Raw genomic sequence first — 19,041 nt, forward strand, 5'->3', positions numbered from 1 at the left:
GGTATTATTCTTGGCTCACCACCTGCACTGTAATCACACAGCATTAGGATTTCCTTTTGGCATCTTGACCTTGAAAATCGGGCAAAAAAAACCCACAGCAGCATGTGGTTATGAGCGTACCTTTGGCCAAACGGTGTCATACAATCTATTGCACAACAGAAAACAGAACACTGCGTTTTGAACAACGTCGTGGATTAGTTTTTAATTCCGAAGTGGTTTGCGAATCAGTTTTCTTCACAGATACAGAGCTTGTTTTTTTTTTTTTGTTTGTTTGTTTTTTTAAATCGTGTTTCCCCCTCACTGTACAAGGCTAGAAAAAGTTCACAGCAACAGCACACAAACATACAAAATAGTTTTACCAAATTCAGTTGTGTTTTTTGTATTTTTTTCTCGTTTTCTTTCTTCTTAAATACATCTGAACTCTAACCCTGGTACGATGCCCAACCATAGCAAAAAATTGATTTCAAGTCAAATGTATACAATCTTATTTACACAAGGAAACATTTGATCAAAGTGCATTGAAGAGTGTCCTGATTGACGGTCATGTCTCTGAGGGAGGATGTGTAGGTATGTACATTGTTTACAAATGCTGTAACCGTGGTGATTTTACACAGCTTCAATAATAATAATAATAATAATAATAATAATACTGACAGACAGTAGGAATGCACTCCAGGAGGTACTGATGGAAATAAAACATAGAAATGAACAGAAAATAAAACTTACATTTTAAATTTTTTTAGATATAACCGCCCAAAACATGATCGCACAGAAATATTCACATCTGAATGTTAGAGGAAGCAAGAAAAAAAAGTTTGGACCAATTTAACGCCCCACTTCTAAGCCGCCCTCTGACCCTCGAGTCTGTCGCTTTTGTCAGATATTTGCAGAGTCGAGTCCTCGGAGCTCAGAGTTCGTCCGCTTAGCCGGAGAAAAACCCTCAGTTTGGCCGTTCGTTCTGAACACAAGAGGCAATAGGATGGTGGAAATTTCATCGCTGTCGCCTCGTGAAAAAAAAGATGCCGCCGGACTTCCTTTTAAGATGCAGGCGAAGAAAGTGGCCGAAAATGATGAAAGAAGGGAAAAAAACAAAAAATAAATCGTAACACTTTGGACGCAGAGTGAAAACAGCTGTGACACTTAAGCCGTCGTAGTATTCACATAATAAATAAACGTTTCCTCTTTCGCCACGCGTAATGACGTAATGCACTTCAGAAGGCATGTGGTCGTACTGTAAGGGCTTCTGCTGCCACGGACAACCGTCAGCATGGTAACGAGGAGGCGCCGCGTGACGTCACGGGGAAAAAAACAAAACAAAACAAAAAAAACAGAAGAAGAAGAAGAAGGAAACAACCCAACACGATCAGGATAAATCGTCGTCTGTGCTCACTATTGAAATCTGGAGGCAGAAAGAGGGGAAGGGGGAGAGAAAGGGAAACCAGTGGCTTCATTAAATGTGTTTTCTTGTTTTCTTTGTTTAATTCATACATGCTATTTTTTTCCTTGTGCATGCAGAGAGACGTGTGCTGCAGCTGCGAGGGCGACGGCAGAGGTTTGAGTCCATCTTGTGACTCTGGCCGGGCTTAGGTTAATCTGTTTAATCTGTGTACAGAGAGACGTGGACGGCCGACAATGCACTCAGGATTACTGCAGGCCGCGAGGTCACGGTGAGAGTGGAGGTCGCTGACATGCAGCCTCCATCCTCTCAGGGTGAAAACAAGCGGCTGCTAAACACTAATATTATTGGTATTCGTGGAAGGTGACTGTGCGTTCGGGTCGACTCACCGCGGGGTAGGTGTGTCCCACGTTGGCGCCGTGCCGGGTGATGTCGATGTTGAGGTCTTCTTCCGTGGTCTTCAGGTAGACGGGGTTGTCGAAGTTCATGCTCTTCTGGTTCTTCAGCTGCCAGTTTCTCCACATCAGGTAGCCGCCTGCTGCCGCCATTGCCAGCAGCACTGAGGGACGATAATCAGATCATGTTCAGTAGGTGGCTCAATTAAAAAAAGTACTCGACACGATACTTGACACTAGTAAAGGGTTATTCCATCTCAAATAAATCAGCTGTTTCTAATTCGCCTACAACTTTATCACAAACTATACATATTAAAAATGGTATCTGTGAAATTTTAAAGTGATATCAAATACTTTGCAAAGTAAAAACATTTTTAAAATTGCTTGTGGACTTATTTTCAGCATGTTTTTTTCACGCATTAAAATTTGAGGCTCTTTGACAACAACATCACAGGAACTGTTAAAGATAATAATCAAAAACTAAAAATATATGTTGACATTAAAAACTATATTTTGAGAACCATTCTGAAACTTGGATCAGACCATCTATCTACCAATAGTTGTGCAAATTGTCAAACCTACTCAATCAGCTATGAAAGTTCTACAAAAATAACTTTATTTTCATGTTTGTGACCAAGTATTTAATATTATGGTTCAGAAAATATCAGCAAACGACTCTTTTGATAATGAGAGCTCAAAGATGGGACTTTTCACCCATCCACAGATATTATTTGATCTGCTTGTCCAATATTACAGACTCCGAATCAATGACATGATGAGAAACAGAAAGATCTTTATTAGTTCCTGCTATATTTTGTTGTTGTTTTTTAAAAACAGGTTCAAATTTCAAAGCGCAAAACATGTTGAAAGTGGGTCGACTGGCAATAAAAAAAAAAAAATTTAAATCTCAAAAATTGTTTGTAATATCAAACTAAATTTAAAAAACATTTTAAAAAAATCAAAATAATCTAGATTCTAAGCTATGAACATGTCATGTGTTTCTAAGTATACTCACAGACTGGCAGTATGGCCCAGGCAGCAGCAGAGCCTCTGGCCGTGGAGTTCACCTGGATCGACGTGCTCACGTTGGCTTCTGAAAGATAAAGCAGGGCGCCGGTCAACACTTTAACCAACACACACCGTCAACAAAACACTGAGGCCTCTTTCAAGACATTTCCTTGTTTGAGAAAAGGCACTTTTTTTAAAGAGACTAAATGCTTTTCAAACTCACCAGAAGATTTGGGTGTTCAGAAGGTTAAAAAGACTCACACTGGGAATCTGTGCTCTGCTTCAACACTTGTTAAAGATCTTACCAAAGTTACCAAACGCATAAAAGACGAACTCACACTTTCTTTCTCTCTCTGGTTCTGTGTCAAAGCCAGTGAAGAGAACAAGTAAGAACAACACTAAAAGCTTTGATGGGGGATAAACACCACACATGCAACTGATATTCTGTAGTAGTAACTTTAAAAATATACACATACTTCAAACATTTTGTGCTCTTGTACATTTGGACATTTTTTAATCAATCTGCAAAAACTTTTTTGCTGAAAACAAGATTTTGCCCCCAAATTTTATTGAGTATAAAATCAGTCAAACCTCAGTCTGATCTATGAAGAATGACTTACTGCAATGACTCAAGCTGCTGTGAATCTAAAACGCCTTGTTAACTTGTTCATTTGAGCTCCTAACTTCTAAAAGATAAATGTTCAGCTTTGTTACAGCACAAAGATTTATTACTTCGTTTCCTGGATTTGCATCATCCAGCGTCGGGCCGATGCGACGTTACAGCCGAGCTAAAAGCGGCGACAGACTTCAGGACGAAGAGATAAAACAAAGAACGCTCTTGTTGCCAGTCAGTCTGCTCAGCTGACAAATGACTCGCTGATGCCGACCTGAAGCCGCTTTCAGCCACAAAATGAACGATGGAACAATGTCAACAATAAAAACAGTTAAAGCAAAGTGGACCATAAATTCTAGCGATGCGACTCCGGGGAAGGCTAAGTGTCTGTTCGCCACTTTGGTCCGGAGTGAAATATCGCATCCGTCTTCGCCGTGATGGTGCTCACATCGAAGACGGATGGACACCATCGGTTTGGTGCCAACGTCAGGTCAAAAGTTTAATTTGTCCAATACTTTAGTTTGTAATTAATCAACAGCAGAACAAACATCCTCAGCTTTACTTTGGGTTTAGTGCCAATTAGCAAATGTCAACATGTCAAACATCAAAATCAGCCATTTCGCTAACTTTAAGTTCAGTGGAGGATAGACAGTTAAAAACATGTCATATTGATGCAAAATGTTGATTTTTGGTCAGTTTCTTTGGACCGCTGATCTCTTCTGGCTTAAAATGACAAACACTAACTATTTCCATGTTTGTTTTTTACAGCTTTGCTCAAAATTCTAAATTCATTCACCCTCTTTCTCAGTAGTCCGAGGTAAAGTGTTGATTTACCATCATATCAATCAAACTTTAAAAAAAAAAAAAATTACTAACAAGGTTCCTGCATCTCTTCAGTGGGATTTTGTAATGAACTTTTTATAATTTCAAAAGCCTCCCGTGGACAAGTGTTGCGAAGTAGCACATGTGCTAAAACACTCAAACAATGCATCTGGTTTGTCCAATGTAATTGTGATGTCCACATCAAATAAACAATAAATAAAATAAAAATAAACTCCGGGTCTTTGATGTTAAATTTCTTCTTTCACAAATTCTCAAAGGTCTGAACTGTGGCTGGGCAGCTCCAAAATGTTTTCTGCTTACCATGTTTCACATCATTGTCTTCTTAGAAGATCTAATGCTGCCCAAGTATTTGGCAGATTAACTCCAGAGTCTTTATGCAGTCCTCTTTTATTATGACAATGTTTACTTTCATGAAGTTGCCTGGACAAGTGGCTGAAAAAAACCACCCTCACCAACACATTTGGCCAAGAAGACGGTCTTCTTGGGGTCCAGTGCTGGTCCAAACAACTCCATTATGGTCTCATCCATCTAAAGAATTTGTCTAGTTGAGCCATCTGTCTTGGAGAAGCGGAGTCTCAGTTGGTTGGCGTCCATCGACACCAGCCTTGTTCAGATGTTGGTACCAGAACCTTGGTCTTGGTGGTGATACTTGGATTCTTCTTGGTTTCTACCATGTCTGCCAGTGCAAGAGTCACTTTTGACCTTCTGCTCTTGGACATTTCTGTGGTAGAACTTCTTGTACTTTTAGATTCTACTTTGCACTGTGGCCATTTAAAATCACGTGGCGCCTTTTCCCATACTGTGAGCAGTTAAAATGCACAACTTCCTCAGCAATAGACCCTTACAGCAAGCTTACTCGGCTGTTTGGTTAAAGCCATGACTTAAAGTTGACTGAAGAAAACTGCTGCTTGACCTGTTCTCACTTTATAGTCTATTAAAACGCTCTACAACATGGTAGAAATGACCAAAACCATACGGAATGATATAGAATCTACAAAAGAAATACAGAGAGATAGTTCAACTTTATAATTTATATCTTTAGCACGATGTCATACCAGCCTTTATCACTTGTTTATGTCATTTCCAGTCAGAAGAAACCCGTTAGTCAAACAAACATAAATCACCATTTGGGCTTAACTGTAAATCTTAAAAGCAGCAATAACTTATGTTTTTGGCCACTTGCTGGAAGCTGACGAATTGGAACACAGCGCAGACATTTCATCACCTTTTTATAAACACTCTCACGAGAAAAATACCACCAGACATTCCTTTAGATCTAAACGTGCTTTTTACCTTTCCGCTGCATCTTTTATCAAAAGGCTGCGCTCTAAAAACAGACCGGCATTAATCAAAAGCAACACAGTGCAGGTCTGCGGGGGTTTCGACCCCGTTGTAAGCATAAATCCAGCGTCTCTCCCAAAGAGCTGAGATCACAGAGTTAGAAAATACGGTGCCGGAGAAAACGAGTCGGCCAGAGTTGCTGATGTCGGCTTCTCTTGTTGCACAAATTCATTTCCTAAAGACGCCCGAGGGATTTGAGTTACAATCCCTTTTTTGTCCAGTCATATAACAATCACTTTAATTACCAGATTATCTCCAAATGTAAGTGGAACTTGCACAGAACGGTTTCAGACAATTCCTCGTTTCCGCCACAAGGTGCTGCTCCCGAGTTGCGCTTCAGTGCAGCTCAGTGACCAGTTTGAAGGTTAACAGAAGCAGAACTTGAAATGCACAACGTCTCCAAAGAAACTACTGCAACGCACATGTGCAGGGAGGGAAATATACAATATAATGGCTTGAAAACAAACTAAAGGATCAAACTGACTGAATTAAAGTCACAAGAACAAGTGCTGTAGCTTAGAAACCAACAGGGATTCATCATCGTGTTTCTGATTAGGATCCACCAGCAGCAGCACCAAGTTTCTGAGCAAACACTTTATTCTAACAAGTTTTCCGGGGGAACAATTTAAACCTTGTGAGTCTGAAACGTTTGACCCATGACCGACACACTACATTCACTCACTATGCCCAAAATAAACAACTCCCTGATTAGATTCTAGCGCTACAACAAATGTGAAACAAAGACTCAACCTGCACTGGCTGCAAAACAGCAGAGACACACAAAGCCTTCGCTCAGTTTATTTGCACGCGGATTAAACGTGAGGTGCCATTAAATCCAACGAGAAGGCAAGATAAACAACATATTTGTGCGGCAGAGGTTTAAAAAGAAAAAAAAAGAATCTTTAAAACCACAAAGAAACTAACTGCAGCTTGAGCACAGAGACGAGAGAAAAGAAAACAATCTGCTACCGCAAATCGAAAAATAGCACAGCAGAAAAGCAGAGATGGATTTTCCAATTTTCAACCAAACTTAGCCGTGATCTAAAGATTGATTTGTGAATGAAAAGACTTCAAGGTTGAGTTTTGTGCAGCTTTCCTCCAGCAGACCAAAGTTACAACCAGTTCAGTGCAAGTAAATGTTTTCTTTACACTTGATTTAACAACTCCGGTCCACTTTTTCACTATTTCATGGCAGGCTCTGCTTCACTTTGTGTTGAAGTTGGATTAAATGTGCTCTAGGACTGTGTTTATTATGGACCTTGAGACTGTTTGGATGTTTTTTTATGGCCACAAGTTTTTATATTTCTGTAAATATCTGTATATAGATGTATGCAGCAAAAAAAAAGCAAAAAAGAAAATAAAACTAATATTCATGGATTGTCTCCAATGTTTGCTGTGTTTCGTAATTCAATTTTGGAATAAACATGTTTTGGCACCGAGTGAAGGATTATTAGCACTGCTCTCGAGTCAGTCAGGAGTCATCGAGTGTCCTAATTTTGAAATAATTTACATAACAAATGAAAAAGGACAACAACGCCCTGATTACGGATATAAAAATTACAGCTACGGTGACACAAAAATGACTTAACGTTGATTTTTCCTAAAAAAATAAACCACTCTGCGTCCGGTACACACTGAAAGAGTGAGGTGGGTCTAATTAGAGAGTAAACTTCTTACAGTTCCTCTGCAAACATGGACGTGCAGAAAGCAGAGTTGATAAAAACAAACAACGTCACCTCACAGGTTGGTGAGAATTGGTCCCGTTATTGCCTTGTTTTTCAGCAAATATTTGAAAATGTACTCCTGAAGTGGTCTCTCATGGAAGACTGAACAGACCACATGGTAGCTGGGATGCAATTACCCCCTGAATTCCTCAGGCTACTTGACCATTTGTTGCAAATTAACTGCTTTGAATCAGTTATCTGTAATGCACCGAGGCTTAAAACGCATCAGAATGTGCGTCATTAACCAGAAGAAAGAAAAAAAAAAAAAAACACCCCAAAGGAAAGACAGAAGCATTACAAATGCAGCTGAAAGCGAATATTAGAAGTCTCCACGCAGCATTACGGACACGAGAAGCAATCTCACCATTAATCACGGGTTTAATTTGACAAAAAAAAAAAAAGCTGATTTATGAGCACATGAGGGGCTGCAGCCAAAAACAGATGGAAAAACACCCTCTGAATGCACAGCTTTTAAAAAAGTTTGAAACAACATGCTGTAAAGCGAGCCACCAAACCAGAGTCAAGCAGATTGCAGGCGACGGGTTGTTTTACCTGAGGGTGGCTGCGTTAGAGCTTTCCCATCATCCTTTGAGGGACCTTTGGAAGAAGGGTCTGCCACAGAGAGAGCCGAGAGTCATGCTTGTGATAACATCAGATGCTGGCCTATATATAAAAAACTGCGCACATGCAAGTAGGCCTTCCTTGAATATAGACCAGATCTCAGGAGGCTAAACTAGTAAATAAACGCTTCATCCATTTTGTTCGGCGAGAAAGAAAACCAAGAGAAACACAGAAATAGCAGCGGTGTTGCATCTGCATAAACACAACCCGTATAGATCTCCTTCTTTGATCTTAATAAGATGCTCACAAAGAAGCCGGACGAGCGAAGGGACGACACTGAGGAACAGTTCAACAGATTCAAAGCTGCAACGCGCCGTAAACCGCATCGACCAGGACGTCTCTATCAGTTTCCGTACGAGCGGGAAGGACGGCCGCGGCGACAATAAAATCCTTATAGCTGGATCAATAGGGCCTTAATTAGAAAAGGGGCGGCAGGGTTGGATCTGTTTGTTCTGCTGTGTAGGAGCTGGAAACAAATGCACGCCAGGATTGATTATTGAACAAGTCAGTAATAAAACACAGGATCAGACTAAAGAGAGAACTGAGATGTACTATTCTGCTCATCAATCAATAATTGCGGATATTAAATGAGACTCAAAATGCACGTCAGTAAAACTGTCGGGCTAAAAATGCAACATCATTTGTAAAAAAGAAAAAAAAAAGAAGAGCAAAAATCAATGCAGCAAATATTAGCCACAATGCTAATCAAACTGCTAACAGCTTAGTCAGAGTTTTACTTGAAGGAACAAGCCACACCCACAGATGCTTGCAGTGTTCAGACCTGCAGCCACAAACTTTCTTCACATGTTTAGCTAACAGTTTGATGTGTTTATTGATGGAGTTTCCCTTTAAAAAGGTCCCACATCAAAGTCCATCTTAACAAGTTAACGTAAAGTTCACTTGTCCTCAGATTGTGTCAAGCTTCAGCTGAAAACACAGATGATTAATCGTACACGCTGGTTTTAGTGCTGTTTGGACCTCTGCAGCTTGAAATCCTTCCATTCCTTTCAGAAAGAGGGTCAAAGGTCTACCTCTGTCTGTATCTACATGTACTCTGTTAGATTGAGAAGAGAAAGCAGAGTTCGGTTGTTTCTCATATTCACAGCGGGGGCATGTAATTACATCCAAAGACAACGAGACACTAGATTTTGCATAAATATGGCCTCTTTAACTGAACATGTCGTTCTGGGTTTTAGAAAACTGTGGTGTTCAGACATTTCATACTCGACAAACAGTAAAAAATAACCTACATTTTAATCGGTTAAGCGAAAGGTGTGTGTTGCAGAGTACAGGAGAGGAACAGTGACCTAATTAAGCCGCAGTATTCCCGATGGGAGTCATTCACAAATCTAAAAAAGGCTTTACAGACATTTGAAACCGCTTCCAAATGTCACCTTAGGAATTAACTACATTTATTCTATTGTGCTCAAAGTGTCTGAAACCACCTTCACAAGAGCAGATTATTATTGGGCTGTCTGGACCCGGCAATCTCTCAGTCGCGCCCACGAATCGATCGATCATCGATCGGCCAGGTGTGTGCCGCTCTGCTCTTTCACTCCTCACATGGACTTCTTGTGAGTGTCTTTTGAAGAGAAACTTTCCACATGTGTGCATCTGAATTTGTACATTTCACGCCAATGAAACAACAAAGAAAAGAGGAAGGTACATAAATTCTTGCAGGAAACCAGGAAGGCTCAAAGGTGTTTACCATTAAAACTCCAGATCATACCTTCAAGACTGCAGAGAGGTAACTCTAAATAAATCCAGTAAGGATTTGAACCTCATTAGCATCCCTAACTCAGACTTAAATTGTGATACAATGCTGGCAAACCCTCAATCTGAACCGGACTGATGAATGATACCTTCGGAAACAAACTGGAACCAAGCAGGGCCCCAGCAGAGTCAGACAATCCCAGAAACATCCTGTATTTCAGCCCGAGATTGTTCAGCCTGCAGGAAAAACACTCCCCAGTCGCCTCTAAAGGCGGCTCCACGAGTCCCTCTGCGGTAGTTTACGGTCCAACCCTGAAGTGAGGAGCACTGCTTATTACTTTCTCTCGCTAACAAGATTAGAGCCGGTCAAAGCTGCAACCGCACAATGCTCCACAGTTCCTATTCGGTCCAGCTGCGACGGCTGTAAAATGGGATAAATATGTTAGCTGGTGGTTTAGTAAAGAGCGACGAGGCCTTTGGCAAAAGCCCAACGAGGAGGAAAGTGGAGGAGCATTCAGCGAGTGACAGGCATCCCTCTTTTTTTTTTTTTATATAAACCCACCCACACTATTCTCACTTCTTTAACAGTACTAAAAACACAGGCAGGCGTGTAAACACAGTTGTAGAAACACACACACACAAGAAGACAACCGAGCGTGCACAGAAGCTCACACTCTCAGACGTGCACGCGCTCCAGCCACTTGGATAAATACGAGTTTTGTATGGATTCCCATGCTCGGGACTGAAAGCGCACACTCTCGCACATGCCACGGGGATAAAGACGCTCACAAGCTTGCATGAAAGTGTGCACAGAAAAAGGAAAAACACCGCACACACACACACTCTCTCACACACATCTCGGCTGTCTGGGTGGCACATTCAGCCATCAGTGTGGCTGTTAAAGAGCCCGGAGGCAGGTCCAGATTCCCAAACAGGCTGTGAGGAGGTGAGTCAGGCTGCAGGGCCATTCACTGCATGAAGGCCATTACATTTCTGTGGAGCAGGCAGGCTGTAAAATGTGCTGCAGAGCTGTCACAGTTTTACTGGTGCAGAGTTCATCTCTTCCTATCATCTGCTCCTTCCACACACTCTCTCTCTATATATACACGTCTTCTTCTAGTGAAGTCACTGCAGCTGTAGACTAAAGGTGTCAACATGCATTACTTTTTTTCAATTTCAGAACAGTTATACCGACTTCAAGCTACAATGAGCTCATGTCAAATTGTACTACACTGTTACAGCTGAAGAGAAAACCCGTGTATGCACTGAGAAACTCTCCACACAAAGATCCAAGGCAGGTTTAAAACCCAGAACCTTCTTTCCGTGAGGCGACCAACATGCCGCCTGCACTTCAAGAATCCTGATTTGTAGTGTTTAACACCAAAGATGGCAGTTATGTTACACATATCCCACTTTGCCCCGTCCAGAAAGCCTGCTTCATAAGAGCTAAACAACATCCAGTCCTGACTGAGGCATAGTGTCATAAAAGTGTCCGCATGGTTAGCACAAACACAACCTGCGAGGAAAAATAAAAGGGGTTCTTAAATCACATTTGGCCGATGATTCTATACAGCTTTTTATGTTCCAGCGAGCATTAAAATTACAGTTATGGCTCTCTACCCGTTCATTTCAGATTGGGATCTGGTCTTATTGGCCTGAAGTACCTGCCTGGGGCTGTTACCTTGAAGGCTGCCAAAAGGCAAGACTTGCCTTCAAGGTATTTGTAAAAAAAATAAAAAAAAACTCAAACAAAAACAACAACAACAACAAAAAACTTTCTAGCTACAACTTCAACATGACAAGATGCTTAAAAAAATTAAAAATAAGAAAAACGTTGCATTCAAGGTTTGTGGTAAGCCTCTAAAACAGAACTAGTTGGTACTGATGATACTTTTAATATAGGGTGCAAATAAATGCTGAAAAAAACTTGATTACAGTCAAAAAGAAAGAACATACTAACACTACCAGATGCAATAAACAAAAAAAGACATCTTCCAATACTTTTTCTTGGCTGAAAGGTAATCGCTCTTTTCAGTGCAGTCCAATCTGCTGGTCACCAACACCAGAACAGTTGGGGTTAAGGGCACTGCTAAAGGGCACGACACTGGTATCGATGAAAGGGGACAAAAACATATTTTTAACATCTGTACTTGACTAACCTTTAGGCCAGTGCCTCCATGCGCTGTGCATGAAGCTAGCCGTAACTTCTACCAAAGAGATACCAAATAAGTCGACAAATTCCACTGATGTGCGAAATGAAACGGCAACTTTTGAAGAAAATGAAAGCGGAGCAGCAGTTCAGAGATCCTACAGAAGCTATTACTGGAAAGGACAGGCTGCAGAAACTGTCAAGACTCTCGGCGCTCGCTTTAAAAGAAGGGAGAAAGTAGAGAAGAGCCTTAAAGAAGCCTCAACAGGCTAACTAGGCAGACTTTCACTCAGGAGGACGGCAGTGCAGAGAGTTGTCAGGGAGATGTTCCAGTACTTTGTGTACACCAGCGTCTCGGTCTACAGCTTGAGCCCAATTAGGAGAGTATGTGCACTGAATTTAGCTGTCAGGTTCCTATCTGACACTGCTTCAGTATGAAAAGGCTAATCTGTGGGAGCACAGAAACAAGCCGGACTGCTCAAGACAAAAACAACTGTAAGGGAATAGTGCGGCGTTTCCAAGCAACCTTTTCGCAGCCAAGAAAAAGGAGGCATACAGAGGGCACAGCCAGAGTTTGATTTTCATTTAAGGAAAAGCAGCATTTCAGTCATAATGAATCTCACATCTTAAGTAAGGACTCAGATTCTGCCCTGATTGCAGTATCAAGGGCTACATACATTTTAGAAGTAGTGAATCTTACAAGAAACCATTATCACACCATGTCAGTGAAAAGCTGGATGCAAACTAGTACAAACTAAGTGTTTAAACCTAATTCACATTATTTATACTTGTACCAATTCTGTTTTGACTCTGTTTTGTCAAAGTCCAGAGACAAAAGATTTAAAAAGAAAAAAAAAAAAAGAGAGAGAAAGTGGAAAAAAATAATTGAAGAACTGGATTTCCTGGTGAGTTAAGAGAACAAATACGATGTGTGGAGTTCCTCAAGGATCTGTTGTTGGTCCTCGTCTATTGCTCCTAATAGGTCAGGTTATGGAAAACAATAAATCATCAAATCATCACTACACAAGGGTTAACTAAACAATATCATCAAGTGATCATGGTCCCATAAAATCACTGATTAAAGCAAAGAAACTCTTCACACATCTATTTCATTGGGCAATATCCAAAAGCTCCTCCCACATACTCTCCAACTTGCAAAAATACATCATTAGCACGACATTTCAGATCTTAATCGGGCAGATACAAATACAAAGCCATCTTTAACAGGTAGTGGCTTAAAACCACTCACAGAATGACTATTTTAAACAGCATATAAAAAATAAGAATTATAAACAAAGTGATTCACACAGCATGGGTAAAATCCTTGAATATGAACCCTAAAGCCTGCTGCATTTTTAAAGAAATACTGGACTTGGTGAAGTCTTAAGGAAATGTATTACTGTAATGTTAAACGACCAATGTTTACCTTTCCGCTTTGCTATATGTGGTGCTACCAAATGGAACTGTCTGTACTTTTATTGTAATTGCAGGTTAATTTACATATGCAACCCGTTAGTCTCGCTCTTTTTGAGAATGCAGCAGGTTTTAAGCCCCCATATCCGAGGATTTTACCCATACTACGTGAATAGCTTTTGGTATATTTGTGATTTATATTGTCTGTATGCTACCAAAAATAGCTATTTGGTAGAATGTTTTGGTATTTTGTACCAAACCATGTTCAGTCACTGCAACTCCCCAAACCATCTGCCTGATGAAGGTCCAGCACAGAAACATCGCACTCATACAATCACTAAAAAAAAAAAAACTACACTGAACACACTCATTGATTAGTTGTGCCTAAATGTCATCCACTTAATCAGCATAAACTTAAAAATATACATTTTGGATGCCAAAGATGTGCTCACTTTGGACGCCTCTGTCCTATGTCTGGGGCTCTTTTTATAGTTTGGTCATTTGTATTTGACCTTTGTGCTGATGGTCAGACCTCAGCACCTTCAGAAAAACCTTTAACGCTGAGGGTGACTCGGAACAAATTCCTGCCATCAAGTTCCAAAATCCCACAGCAAGTCTTCTAACAAAAGTGGAGGCTGGCAGCAGAGTCATGCCAGCAGTTCTGAAGTGACACATTTAACAATCACATATGGGTGTTGTGCCCATTCAGCTGTCAGAGCCTCAACACAGTCACAATCCACTCGGAGTCTGGAGAATTGAAGGCAGCACAGATCAGGACTTAACCCAACAACAGGCACAAATGAAGCAGAGGACAGCGCTCGGCAGCCACCGATGATGACTGGGAGAGGGATCGACCTCGGAGAACTGACACAATTGAGCTGTCAGAATGAGACTTTCAAAAGGCGGGAAGGCGACGGCGCCGCAGCAGAGATGTGAAGAAGGACGAGGTTGAAAACTGGATCACAACGCCGCCTGACGCAGCCACTGTTCAGCTGTCAGACCACGAAACGCGAACAGACAGCTGGGTTTGTGGCTGGCATGGATACAGATGGAAGACAAGACTCGGAGGAATCGCAGAAACACCGAGGAAACATGTATATAAAGCAGCAGCAGAAGAAGAAGGGAGAGTGACTAAACTCATCTTTTCACATCAAAGGCAGTACAACCTCAAAAATTACACTGAATTCATTTTGGGTTTTTTTTTTACGACTGATGTAGTGTTTGTTGTCGATCACCTGTGAAAGCCCAACACCCTTTTGCCTGTTCTTTTAAACCAGGTCTTTCTGGAAAGGAAGGCACAGGATCGCCTTCAAACGGATGCATTTTGTGTGTACAGTTACGCACATCAACACAATGAGCAGCCACGGGGGATACATTCGTTTTGTGGTTTATCTGGCTCCATTTTCAGCACCGCCGTGGTTTGCGCTCTACCGAGAATACAATTACATCAGTCAGCTGGATTATTGGCAGCGTTTACCCCAGGATACCCATTGGTTTCACTTCAAAACAACCTTCCCCTCACTGGAAGGTTTCCAGCATTGCTAATACCTATTCTGCCATACTATACTTCATGAATTATTTATATTTTAGCTAAAAAAAACAAAAATTGCCAAACATACAGGATTGGAGAGAACCACAGAAAACACTGAGGTTGTTTGTAAGCAGAATAACAATGTTTTGATGCGTGTAGTTCAATCAAACTTCACATATTAGTCCCATAATTTTGGATTAAATGAGTACTGCAGTTGTCCAACTTTCTCACAGTTCTTTATGAATCATCAGCAGTCAGGTAAATGTATTTGTACACGCAAACCTCCTGAAACTTCATCTCACCGTGTTCTCCTACCATGGTACAACTTCCTCACAACATGTTAGATTTGTTTTACACTCTGTTGATAGTGTGTTTGCATATTTTATCACGCGCTGCAATGCAGTCTTGCCATCTGGAGGAGCAGTTTGGTGAGAAATCAGGGAGTGCTTGGTTTGATGCCACAGATCTCGCAGCAAAATGCCCCAGAAACATCACGAGATCCTCCCTCTCTCTGTATGAATCATTATTTTGATGTTAAAATGATCACCTGTGCAGCCTGAAGTTGACACGAAGGGTTTCAAACGATCAAACTATCTGTGCAACATCTTTGCAACCATCATGCTTCACGATGATTGGTAGCAAACTTCAGATACATTAGAATATATCCAACGCTTGGGCATTTGTTTTGGTTATTGAAAAGCTTGCAAGTTTGGTGCAATGTGCTCAAGGCTCAGGTGTAAACTTGAATCAAAGGAGGGCCAATAACTGAAGTGGAACTCACCAGGTCTGCAGCGTTGGCCATCAGCAGCCAGCTCCTGACCCTCGGGACACACACAGGTGTATTTGGGGGAGTGTTTGTTGATTTGCGGTGCAGGCAGACACATGTAGCTGCAGCCTCCGTTTTCACCTTTCTCCGTGCACCAGTTAGTGCCTGCACACAAGAGTCAGCAGGTTAGTTTCTCCTCGCATACAGGCAGTCTGCAGATTAAAGCTCCGGTAAGCAGCTTTCCTCCCCATTAAAACTAAATAAAATGACAACCCTTACATAGACATTAACCTGCATAAACACTCTGCTCTGTGACATATATAGATTTATATATGGTATAAGTGTGTTGGTCAACAAAACAACATAAGTTTGAAATCTGACCTGCTCAGTCTGATCAAGTTGCAGAACTTTAGCATGTGTGATCTGATCAAGACTAACGTGTATTTCAGCACTATTTAATAAAAATGACGACAGTAATATTAACAATACATCTTTAAAACAACAACAACAAAAAAACAACAATCAGTACTCAATTTTCTAGCTTGCTCAAGATGTTTACAGCTATATCTTCATCAACAGGTGGAGTTTGCTCAGTTGATATCACAGAGCTTCCCATTTCCTCTCAGCACTTTGGAGGATTGTTTCCTTTCTCACACACTGGATTGCATATTTAACTTTTAAGCCAGGACCACACTGAGACTGTATCTAAGAGAGAAGCTAGCACGTTGGTTCCTGGTTTTCTAAAGCTCAACGACATGACGTCAGAAGCTAGAAGGCGCGTGTCAATTACGGTGGCATGATTACAGCTACATGATAATTATCATTAAGAGTTTCTGCATCGTTATCATGTGTAATTAAAGTAATTTCTGATTTAACTTTGGAAAGAAAAAGACTTCAACATCAGCCCTGATCTGGCAGATGCTATAATGTCACAGGAGATTTTTCAGCTGAACACAATTAGCTATCTGTTTCCTCCCAGTATTAAATTTTTTCTTTTTGTACCTGACAGCTGAATGAGCTCATGGTAAACTATGATGTCCTGCGGGTCGTTCAGGTTGCTGGCCAGCGTCACCACATCTGATCCGGTGAACTTGTTGGCACCGTAGATGGCTTCATTTTCGCCGTCTGTCCAGAAGACTCGATCCTGATTAAATGAGAGAAAAATACAGCTTAAAGCTTTAATGAGCTAAATGCTGAAGCTGTGCCACCACAACACACACCAGTGGACATCATTTTCACATCTGCATGATCACGTTTAACAAAGGCTACAACAAACTATGGGAAAGCACAAAACAATTATCCATTATTACACCTTTTTTGCCTTAAAATGAATCTTTAAAGTAGATTTGACCATAAAACAGCAGGAAAAAAGCAGTTTTAACTCAACAGTCTGTTAAACTAGAATTTCAGTTGCAATATTATTTATACATTTTAGAAAATAGCTAATTGCATGCAAAGTTTGTCTTCATGTACTCAAAGTTATTTCTTCAAATGAGACCAAACTTCAACCTAAATCAAGTAAAGAGTTGCACCAATATGAGCTTATATTCTATTTCTTCTTAATTCAGATCGTCAGGACCAAATGTTTAACAAAACGTGTCAAGAAACTGTAGCGTACAAAAAAACGACCATACAAATTCATGGACGGACAGATTTTAAATCACAAATTCAGCCATCTGCGCGTTAACACCATCTGCGTGGTGTTCCTGCTCTCTGCAGACACCACCTGTCAAAAATCACATGATGGAAGTGGCTTTCTCTGCTCATGTTAACCTCGTTCTTCGTGTGTTTACACGTGAGGGGTTTTTCACACGAAGGTGCCGCCGCGCTCTAAGTGGTGACAGCGGCGGCGACATTTTGTCTGAATGAAAATACTACAGTTCAGACACGACCTGCGCCTCGAACAGTGTGTGCTTGTGAATAAGTGCGTCATCCGTCTGCACGTCGGCAGTTGTGCGAGTGGGTGTAGGTGAAAGAGACAGCGGGAGCGCCACATGTCCTTGATTCTGCGATTCCAAAAGACTGCACATATTTGAATCCAGCTTTTGAAACAGCAGATTGCAATGTTGGTGCTTAATGTTTGCCCTGTCCACACGCACTGTGGTTGAGATACAAAGATGAGATCCATCGAGTCCACTCAACAGAACAGTGCAGATTTAAGAGGATTACTCTGGTTTATGTCAACCTGGCATACTTCCCATTAGTGCAGCGATTGTTGTTTCTATGGGTCGTGCTAATTTTGCACCTTCTGCCTCTGTTGTAGAGACAGAAAAATAAGAGGTCATGCAAAACAGCGTATATCAGGGCAACTAGCGCGAGCTCCCTAAAAAGGTCCTTCAATTTTAAAGTGCTTGCAAAAAAAATAAATAAATCAGGCACCTGAAATGGGCAATTTGCAAACTGCATTTAGTTTTATTTATAAAGCACCAATTCTGGGCATAAGTAAGCTTATTGTTCTTCACAAGACGTTGCAATACTACGGAGAGAAACCAAACAAATCCAGATGATTTCTTTCGCGACAAAGGGGAATAAAAAAAAAAACTCCTGGGAACAAACCTCCGGCAGAACCAGGCTCAGGGAGGGCAGCCATCTGCCTCGACCAGTTGGGGTGAGGGTGAAGGAGGAGAAAGAACAAGGCGGCAGAGGGATCTCCATCTGGGACAACTTGCTGGTTGACCTTATCACTGTGCAGTAAGTCAACTGGAATATTCATCTACATATGCCAGTTTTTCTCCACGTGTGAAATCGTGAACAGCTTCTCCTTTACTGTTAAGGTTTTAAAGTGAGCAATCAGTCCAACCACTGCTGGTATTTTTTTCCAGTTGATTTTGAGGAAACAATGTTTATCGATGCCGTAAATTCACATAAATAAGTAAACAAAATGGCGTGCACAGATGACTTTGCAGGTAATTTGGTCAGCAGGCAAGTTTTCCCTGATGGAGATCCCTGAATGTAAAATGGCTGCACTCTGACCCAACAACAAACTTTTAAAATGATAGTGCAAAGTTAGCATGAGCCATCAATGCAAAGTAGTCATATTAATACAAAAAATACACCAGGTTGATGGAAACCAGAATTATTTGCTAAGCTCAAGCTTCTGGGCGTTTTGCTTGCAGAACTTATTGCATCTCTAATTACTTTTCATCCATTTTCGAACCAGAAAATAAACGTGTACAACTGCATCATGCGTCTCATCGAGACTGAATCACGCAACTTTTTACCCTTGCATATTTAATCGGTATCAACAGGCAGAAAAGAGCAAATACTGACCGATTAAATACAGAGGACACAATGAATAACACGATTAGACTACTGTAAGAGTTGCACTTCCTGGACAACCCCTTAAAAATATGACTGCACTAACGAAGAAATGAAACTAATAAAAACGTTTTCTTGTTCAATTCTCTGCAGAAAAGTCAAAGAAACAGAAGAAAGACGCAAAATTTGGAGAGACAAAAGCAATGAGGACTACACATTTGAAAGTGATGTGACCATGTCAATGCACCAAAAGCTGCTATTTACATGAAA

General features: G+C 41.0%; 1 protein-coding gene across 2 annotated transcripts in view; it reads right to left on the bottom strand.

The window, feature by feature from the left end:
* Positions 1 to 175: 175 nt before the first annotated feature.
* Positions 176 to 19,041, bottom strand: part of vldlr (very low density lipoprotein receptor) — a 68,014-nt gene continuing 49,148 nt past the window's right edge. Inside the window, exons 15-20 of one of the 2 annotated variants that reach the window (XM_008298956.1) lie at positions 16,516 to 16,657; positions 15,529 to 15,678; positions 7,873 to 7,932; positions 2,807 to 2,884; positions 1,786 to 1,955; positions 176 to 1,399 (exon numbers count right to left, since the gene is read on the bottom strand). In XM_008298956.1, coding sequence (XP_008297178.1) covers positions 1,364 to 1,399; positions 1,786 to 1,955; positions 2,807 to 2,884; positions 7,873 to 7,932; positions 15,529 to 15,678; positions 16,516 to 16,657 — 636 coding nt within the window. In that variant the 3' untranslated portion in view covers positions 176 to 1,363. The remainder of the gene's footprint in view (positions 1,400 to 1,785; positions 1,956 to 2,806; positions 2,885 to 7,872; positions 7,933 to 15,528; positions 15,679 to 16,515; positions 16,658 to 19,041) is intronic. The other variant, XM_008298957.1, reaches the window with a different exon arrangement.

Source organism: Stegastes partitus, unplaced genomic scaffold (genome assembly GCF_000690725.1).
Source record: "Stegastes partitus isolate 25-593 unplaced genomic scaffold, Stegastes_partitus-1.0.2 Scaffold1363, whole genome shotgun sequence".
In the NCBI taxonomy this organism is placed as follows: Eukaryota; Metazoa; Chordata; class Actinopteri; family Pomacentridae; genus Stegastes; species Stegastes partitus.